We start from the raw sequence: 9,359 nt of genomic DNA, 5'->3' as shown, positions 1-9,359 counted from the left end.
TTATTGGTTAACATCGATCCTACATCATCATCATCCTCAACATCTATTCACTTTTCTTGGTTGTTTGGAGAATAACTATATTGGAGGCTCAATAAGTTTGTTGTATATTCGGTTTTATGAGACATCAAAGCTATAAATTCTTTAAAGGTAATATTTTTGGAAGCTAGTAAAGATTTTTAATTAGTATAAGCAGACCTAAGGTAGTGTACTTTAGCTCTTTCAAATGTCATCATTGAGTGCCTACAACAACCATAATAGTACTTTAGCTTTTTAAATGCTTGTGTACAGTGAACCCTAGACCCGTTACACTAATACAAGCACAACAAATATTAACTAAAAGACAAGCAAACAATCATAAATCATCTACAATAATATATAAATTTTATGTAAAAATTCATAAACATAATAAACCTTAAACATTAAATCTTGTGGCTGGAGACGTCGATGACAACACAAGAAAATACACAAAAGGCATTCACAACAACAACTAAATGCAAATATGCATAGGGATATTCAATGGTCGCTAGTTGGATCAGTTCACACCCCTGATTGTAAGTTGTCATATTAAACAAAAATACGCATAGGGATACCCACGTATATATTGTATGAAACTCACCTTTCAAACTTATAAATGGAGAAATCAATCACAAGGATGATACCTTCTTTGCATACGTGAATGAGAAGAAAAAACCCTCGAACAAAATTGAGTATATATATGATTCATCAAAATCACAACTATTAAGAAAAATCGCATATAATAAAAATTTTACAAATATTTAAGTAGCATATTTGCAATTTTGTTGATTTATTTTAAGTGAAATTTCATGTATAAATTTATGCAATTTTCAAAAGTATATTCGAAACAGTAGGATATTTGTGAGAGGTGTTTTGTAAATATATTTATGCAAAATATTTTATTATATACGAAACAATAGGAAATTTGCAATTTTGGCGGTTTTAGTTTTATCAAAATTTCACAAATAAATTTATACGATGTTCGTGGAGTCTAAATTCACATAAAAAAACCTGCAATTCTGAATTTAAGTGAGTTTTGGACATAACCGACGAGCGACATTATTTTATCGCAAAAAAGCCTAAACTCACAGTTTTAAAGGGTAAAAAAGTCCTAACGTGACAACTATTTCCGATTTTGAACATCAAGAGTATCAAAAATTGTAAATTTTTTAGATAATCAAATCAAATTAGCCATAGTTTAGTACATCATTTTTCGAAAAAATAACCAGAGTTACAAGATAATTTAGAGAATGTGACGATTGGTTGCTGAAAACTCTGCTTGTCCAAAATTGGACAGACACTACGAGTTTATGGAGTACCAAAAAGAATGGACCATACCCATGGAGAGAGAGAGAGGGAGAGAGAGAGAGAGAGGCAGAGAGATTTCAATCCAAGCAAAAGGCTTAAATCGCAAGGCAAAGTGACCTTTTTACCAAAGTAAAAACACCAATGTCTAACCATCTTAAGATTAACAACCTATCTCCACAGTTTACAAACCACAAAGGTATAAAACAGTGGGCTGTCAATGCGGCAGTGTCTTGCAGTTGTGAGTCATGTTAGAAGGGTTTCTGAATTAAACTGAAAAAGCACAAGGGCTAAATGGAGGGACAGATGTTTGGGGGTTGCAACCATTTTCAAACTTGAAAGAAAAAAAGAATAGCAGAATTTCAGGTCAGCCACTTCAGCATCAACAGACTCTGACTTTGTACATATGCTCCAGCTTTCAAGCTTCACCCATGCCTAGCAGCCGTGGGAGAACATTCATGCCTTCACAGCAATGTGCATATAATCAATTCAGAACCACCACCAATGACATTGGTGCCTGTTTCCTTCGATTAATCCTGCACAAAGCATACCAGATTGATTTTATTTTCAGTTGCTAGGAACAACTCTCTCATCCATCATTATTCCCAAATTCAGGAGAAAAGGGAAGCAACACCAATTGACAAGGTAAGTGAGATAATATAATGACAGATATTTCTGTTGCAGCGATGGGCACACAGTGGCATCCGTTTATAAAACCAAAAAAGGAAAGAAAGATCATTTTTATTTAGCGAAAAAATCCAAAAACCTACGCCCCAAGTGCTGGAAACCTTGTTTTTCATCTTCAGTTGAAAAAAAATCAATCATTTTAACAAGGTACAATCACCACCAGATTTGTTACATGGTCAAGTGGTTCAGCAACTTTTTCTCCCAAAATTGAAAGTGGATTTTTGGTTTACAGGATTGACAGTGAAAACTGATTCATGAAAGAGTGTGCTCCTGGAATGCCTCTTTGGGAATTCCAATGGGAGATAACCTGTGCAACCTTTTGGACAAAACCATGCTCAAGTGAGGTTTTTGGCTATTTAGAAAAGGGAGGTGGATTCATGAGGTATGTGAGGAGATAGGTACACGCATAAGGAAATATCCCTCCAAGTAGATGCTATTGTTTCCAATTTAACCGATACCTTTAGCATGAACTGAAGTAATTCAGAAGGAAAATATGTGCCTTTCGGCACTTAGAAAAAATAAATAGAGGGAAAAAAATCCAAATTTGTTCAACTGTCCTACAATACAAGCAGGAAAATACTATACAAAAGGACTATATGAAAAATGTACACTTGACATTGATTTGCTATATGTTGAATAACACCATACCAGGCATGCACATGGTGTGGTTGTCTGGTGGGCATGACTCCCATCACCAGAGTATGGTTTGATTTGATATTTGTTGGAAAAAACATGCAAAACCTGTTTATGGTGTGGTAGCTCAGTGGGGCGTACCATCTCCACCACAGTATGATGCCATATCACCAGATAGAAAGAAACAGACACAGATGAGAAGCATCAACGTCATACCCGCTGAACTAGAATGAATGGGAAGCGTGATGCCTCAGCTTCCTCCTAAATGGCCTACATGCTTCTCTGCTCAGATCAACAGCAGCAGCAAGTGCCACGAAGATTGCTGCATCCTCCACACACTTAACATACCTTGTAGCCAGGTGCACCACCGGCTTGCTGCTCTTGCCTTCCCCTTGCACACGACAGTTCATCACAAATCCCCCAGAAAAATTATGACCAGGAAACACGAAGTCCTCACTACTTTGGGGGCTTGGCAAGGGTGTAGATGCAGGTGTCTGCCTTGTAGCATCGATAAAAAACTCACCACCCTTGTCAGCACTTATCAAGATCTCTGATAACAGGACCCCACTATTAGTGGCTCCAAAGCTGGAACCTCCTTCCTCAACCAGATGAAAACGGCACCCTATGGAGTCCTTCCCATTACACTCACGCCAAGCCTCCAGCCGCCCCCATGGTCGCCAGCTATCAAGACCTCCAGGGTCAGGGTGCAAGATCAGCCAGGCACCAGGGTTTGAGCGTGCCACTCGATCACAACCAGCTGAAGGCACAAAAGGGGTCACCATGGAAGCAGCAGCTACAGCAGAGCCAGAAAGGTCATGAATCATCACTCTCCAGCCCTTTCTTTCTCTCCTCTCACTTTCCTGGTCCGCACTACTTGAAGTCAGCCAGTGGTTACTCGTTGGGTCTGACTGTGATGCCCTGCATATTGGAATTCGATTACTAATAGTGAATTCCAATGATCAACTGTTCATGACGGCAACACAAGACAGTCTTGTATGCTTTGGTCCCCCACAAGAGGAAACAAGTAACTCAAGGAATCTAAAGCATGAAATCTATGGATAAACTGATTGAGTGCTCTCCACAAAACAGTAGCAAGATTTTACTTGTAGAACACGTCCCAGGTGAGTAATACACAACCCCACCCGTAACTCCAGAAATGTCACTCCAGATTAATGTTTGTTTTCTCTTCAGAATTATTTTAGCAGAGAGGTAACTTTCCATGTGTTCGTGATAAACACTCAAAATAAATAGCCTCATCTCCAGTTTTAATCTCTATAAACTGATTAAATACAAAGATTCAAATGAGAATTTTGTTCAATGGTCCATTATTCCAGTCAAATTTAAAGTAGTTAATGATTTCTGATAAAGTTAGATCTCATTAGTATCAAGTCATGTTTAACAAGTTTCAAAATAAAAGCTTTAAGCTTAATAAAAATGTTGACCTCCATTACCAAAACATTTCTGAGTACCAAACCGAGATAGCAATCTTCTAAAGCTTGAAAAAACAGAAATCGAATTATCCAGTAGCAGCAATCGTGAGACTACCGTCGTTCAGGATCTGAGATGGACCAAACTCATATGGGAGAACTGAGGAAATTGGCTCAATGGAACAGGATAGTAAGCACTATTTTAAAGATGAATAGAACTCTAGTTCATTAGACAGAAAAATGAAGACATAATGAACACCAATATTCTAAGCAGCCATCACTCAATGTCATAAGAACCAAGAACGATGGTCAAGTATTAGAACCGTGATGAAGGGATAGAAAATCAAGGACCAATTGATTGACATAGAATCATGATCAGAAACCAAAATCCAGGAAATTCTTTAGGGTTCTTGTAGGAAACCTATACCTTCTCTCTCGAAGGAACTTGCAACTAAATATTGGCTGCTTAGAAGTTCCCTGAAGATGAACAATCTGAGGGCTTGAGGTAGTTTCATCTTCAAACTGGAACACATAACGTGGATCAGGATCAAGTCTCACTCTTACATGAAGTTCTGCCCCTGGTTTTCCACCATCATGCATATTCTTGCCGATATTAGTCCATCCATTGTGAAGTAAAACTGCCTTTCCGTCGCTCCACTCTGGACAGACCTGTAACCTGAATGTCCCAATCTGTTGCTTCCGGCTGCTGATCCCACAATGACCCCCTTCCCTACCCGAGAATACAGCAATCTCAAGATAGGCATGAGGAGCTTTGAAACAGCCACGGGAGAGCAATGCACGAACATTGGATTGTTCCAAGTAAAAGGTGGCTGCGATGCTGTGAGGATCAAGACTCTCTTCAGACGAGTGCATTAGGGGAACTGGTGCTATCTGCAGAGGGAATCCACGAAGACGGATTTCACACGTGCATGGAGAAGGCAAAGCATGGAGACCTGCTCTAGCATCCTTTGAAGCTGCAATGGGAATTCTCAGCCCCAGGGATCCAATCGACAGCCTCACAAAAGCCTGAGGATCCATCCCAGTCACAACTCTATCTCCATATCGGTAAACTACGATCCAGCAATCAGGGCCTGTGGTACAAATAAAATAAGTGGTCCAAATGATGCAATACAACTAGCAGTATGCAACATTATTACCCAGGTTAGGAAGGCATACTTTCAGATTTATAAATTGGATGCCCTGTGACACACGAGCAAAGCTACTTGAACATCAAACAGTATAAGGGCCATCATGTGCTTCACGAACTTGCAACTTGATTTGAGGACATTTAGGCTTGAACCAATACTGGCTCTCATATCAGGTGGACTTAAGCAGCCCTGGTTCAGTAAGTTACCTTGGTTGTCATCATATTCATCTTTGACAAGGAAATTTTGCAAGATGACGCAAGCTGTGGTGCGGTTATGTAGGAATGCTAAAAGATGCTCAAGACACGAAAACATGTCCAACTCTCAACAAAGCAATTTAAAACAAATGTGTAGTTCCAAGCTTGCAACTGTTCAATTAGCTATCAGAAAAATTAGACGCACATGATAACCACCATGATGAAATGGTAAAAGGCTATACGAGCAAGTAAATTGGTAGTTTCATATCTTCTTTTCCCTTTTCTTTATAGATGATCTTCACTGAGCTGAGAAACACATCAGCTCACAGTAACCTCAACATTGACAGAGGCAAGAAATCAATGAGTCAGTACTCAGAAAGTTAGGATTCTATGCAAGGGGACAAAAGGAAATCATGGGAACTTTGAGCCCAAAAAGTTCTGACAGTTAAAGCTTGGTATCTCTTTAACCTCAAAGAGTGCAGAAATGGCATCCCTTAAAGCTTTACGCCCCAGGGAATATCAGTCTCTTTTCCATCAGGCAAAGAAGATACCAAACCTCAACTAGAACTTGGCACCCCCTTCTCTCCTTGCCAAGGTACCAACTGCTTTTATTTTCATTTTTCGTTTTGATGTACAATCAGGAGAAGGGTTCCTCTCACATGTTATTTTCCATCTATGCTGCTGGTACTGCGGTCGAATCCTAGCCACAAATGGCAAAGCAATTTCTTGATGGTGATAAAAGAACAAGCCCACTCATTTGGTTGGTTGCAATCATATGTTCGATGATTGCTGCCGCTGTAATAATTGCAGGCATCGTCACTATCTTCATCTATGTGATCCTCCACCCAAAGATGCCCACTCTGAGCATCACATATGCACACCTTGATATGCTAGCTTATGATCAGTATGGACAATTAGGAACCCAGATCACTCTAATATTGGCTGCAGAGAACGGGAACAGAAGAGCCCAGGTCAGCTTTTCTGATCTCCACTTGCATCTAAATTGTCACGATGCACGAGTAGCAGAATTGGTAGCCGCTCCCTTCGAAGTTACGCGGAACAGCACTCAGCAATTACCTTATTTGGTCCAAGCATCACCGATTGCTTTCACGTACTCCTCAATGACAGAGATCGATGCAGAACTAAAGAATAACATGATTTCCTTCACCCTTACAGGACCAGGACGTACAAGGTGGACTCTAGGGGGCATTCATTCGGTATGGTTCTATACATATCTATCCTGTCAACTGGAGCTCTTTCTTCCAAATTTCAACGGAAGCAGCAAATCAATAGCCTGCAGCTTCAAGATACGCTAGCTCTAGTTCCATCTTGATTAGATACATCATCCGTACATCATCAAGCCAGTGGAAATCCAACAATGCTTTATGTATGTATAACGTACAGAAAAAGAAGGGAAATTTGCAAAATGATCGCTTGTGCTGCTAGGTCTCTTAAAATTCTATACATATCTATCCTGTCAACCTCAGCTCTTTCTTCCAATTTTCAACGGAAGCAGCAAATCAACAGCCTGCAGCTTCAAGATACGCTAGCTCTAGTTCCATCTTGATTAGATACATCATTCGTACTGATTCAAGCCAGTGGAAATCCAACAATGTTTTATGTATGTATAACGTACAGAAAAAGGAAAATTGCAAAATGATCGCTTGTGCTGCTAGGTCTCTTAAAATTCTACCTTATATGTATGTCCTTGCATATGCAGTGGTTATAAAATCGGAAGGAAAGAAATCTTGAGTAATTAAATATTTCAGGAAATAAGATAAATCTACATAGAAATCCAGTCCTCGATTCCATAGGACAATATCTGTTTTGCTTTGGTTCAAAACTAAAATAGAGAACAGATAACAATTCCCTGCTTCCTTTTTGCTTTTTTCTTTTGTTCTTTTTATCTTCAATTTTTCTTCTTCTTTGGATGGCATGCTGGAGGGTAGCCCACAATGTCATTCAAAACCCTAAAACTGCGCTCTGTTGTGTAATATACTGCAAACCAAAACCAGTTTATCCACAGAAGCTGGATAATTGGGAAAATGGCATTATAAAGCATATCGCAATTTCTCTACTTATCCCACTTTTCTGGATAAAATGGCTCATCCAAACGGCCCCTAAAAGAAAATAACAGCAACACTATATGACCATGATCATCAAGGGAATATCTCAAACAGAAAAGTACACGTACATGTGAAAAAAGGAAAGGAAAAAAAAGGCTAATTGAGGTTAAATTCTAGGACAAGGAAGGAATAACGATAACAAGTAACAACGAACCTGAAAAAATAAAATGCTTGCGGATTGCGCCGAACAGATCTCCTCTGTCGAATAAGGCCTAAAGCGAAACGTACAAAAAGAATCAAATTGCCACGCGAGAAGATGGAAAATCCTCGATCGGGGGCACCAAAACCTGATTTCCAGAAACAGATTACAGAAGAATATCCGTCAAATAAACCCCGAAAAGAAAATTCTACATATCCGAGAAAATTCCACTCCAAAAGCAAGGGAATTCAACATCTATCGCGAAGCAACTTCCATGAGAGAGGATGAATCAAACAAGAGCCATCTAGAAAGACGCAGACCGATCCCGCGAAAGAAAACCGCGCGGATCGAAAACCGGAAAGCTCAAAATCTTTCAAAGAATTCCGACACACGAAAGCGAAATCTCAATACATTTTCGGAGTTCCAGGCAGCACAAAAGGGAAAAGGGATCAAATGCCAAATTACCTCGTAAGAACGCGACGGAGCTCGAGATGTTACAAAGGAACATCCAAAACCAAAATCCTAGCCCAGTTTTTCCCACAAACCCCTAAAAATCACACTTGTCCACACGCAACTACACCAAACGAGAAAAAAAAAAGATTTGCATTCCCTGTAGAAAAGGGGGGAATATTCCCGCGTTTCCGTCGAAAACAAGAACGGAAAATCACATATCCGCGAAAAAATCAACGAAAAAGGTCGTTTTTTACAGTTTTTTACTCGTTATCGGGTTAGAAAAAAAACGCTCGTTTTTATTCTCATTCGAAGAGAAAGAAGTTAATCTTGTACTTTTATCCCATGCTTTAAGCATTAAAATAAAAAAGGAAAAAAGACGAAAAAGCGTCGCTTCATCTTCTCCACACACACAGAGACACAGAGAACCTTCTGGAAAATCGGTTCCCAGACTCCGAGATCTCAACCTCCGCAGATCCAAACGGGGCTCCAATCGAGGGAGCGATTCTCTTCCCTCCTCTTAAACTATTCTCTCACCTAATTCAATTCAATTTTTCTCATCATCATCACCATTATCGTGTTAATCGGAAATTTTTTACCAGATGCCAACCGGCAAACCCGAGGGCAGGTTGCGGGAGGTTACCGGTCGTTCCCGAGGGTATCTTGACGCTGTTTTGTTGTTGTGGTGGACGTAGTCTCTCTCTCCCTCTTTGTGATCTTTTTTCTTCGTCGTAAAAGGGGAAACGAAAAGGATCTCACGGGGCTCTTCACGCAGGCACACAAACGAAAAGATTAGCGATTGTCCGCCAAGAATTATAAAGTCACTAGACTATGAAAACTAAAAATACATTATTATTTTTTTTTCAATTCCAACCACAAGGGTGGGGTGTGCTTGGCATGGTGAATTTGCTAATATAGAATCGTGTATTTTGGATGAAAAAAAAAATGTAATTTTTGAATGCTTGAATATTTATAAAGATTATGAGTCATTGATTTTAAAACTTTAAAAAATATAGTTTATGCATCAAAATCAAATTATTCAAATTTCAAGAGTAGATACTTTTAAAACCAAGCATGTAGATAGCATTCAGAAAATAATATTTTTAGTTTTTATATTTTAGTGATATATATATATATATATATATAATCATTTAGGTTGTGCCTAAAAGAAAACCCGGCTCTCAGGCTAGCTCCTACCAGATGAGCTGAGCCCTTGTGGGCAGGTTCAGGACATA

General features: G+C 39.3%; 1 protein-coding gene across 4 annotated transcripts; it reads right to left on the bottom strand.

Annotated features, from left to right (window-relative positions):
* Nucleotides 1-1,551: 1,551 nt before the first annotated feature.
* Nucleotides 1,552-8,897, bottom strand: LOC149822503 (uncharacterized). 4 transcript variants are annotated; one of them, XM_089981052.1, is made up of 5 exons: nt 8,768-8,897; nt 7,690-7,822; nt 4,495-5,158; nt 2,857-3,558; nt 1,552-1,856 (listed from the first exon to the last, which is right to left on the bottom strand). In XM_089981052.1, exons 3-4 carry the CDS (start codon nt 5,103-5,105, stop codon nt 2,865-2,867), a joined length of 1,305 nt encoding a protein of 434 aa, XP_089837178.1. In that variant the 5' UTR covers nt 5,106-5,158; nt 7,690-7,822; nt 8,768-8,897; the 3' UTR covers nt 1,552-1,856; nt 2,857-2,864. The 4 variants fall into 4 exon arrangements, with proteins under 4 accessions (XP_089837178.1, XP_089837176.1, XP_089837177.1 ...); XM_089981050.1 differs by lacking the exon at nt 1,552-1,856 and having other exon boundaries at nt 2,585-3,558; XM_089981051.1 differs by lacking the exons at nt 1,552-1,856; nt 8,768-8,897 and adding an exon at nt 8,140-8,514 and having other exon boundaries at nt 2,585-3,558.
* Nucleotides 8,898-9,359: the final 462 nt, after the last annotated feature.

Source organism: Nuphar pumila, chromosome 11 (genome assembly GCF_984573655.1).
Source record: "Nuphar pumila chromosome 11, dmNupPumi1.hap1.1, whole genome shotgun sequence".
Lineage (NCBI taxonomy): Eukaryota > Viridiplantae > Streptophyta > Magnoliopsida > Nymphaeales > Nymphaeaceae > Nuphar > Nuphar pumila.
Note: the sequence above shows the minus strand (reverse complement) of the source record. Positions and strands in the feature narration are given on the sequence as shown.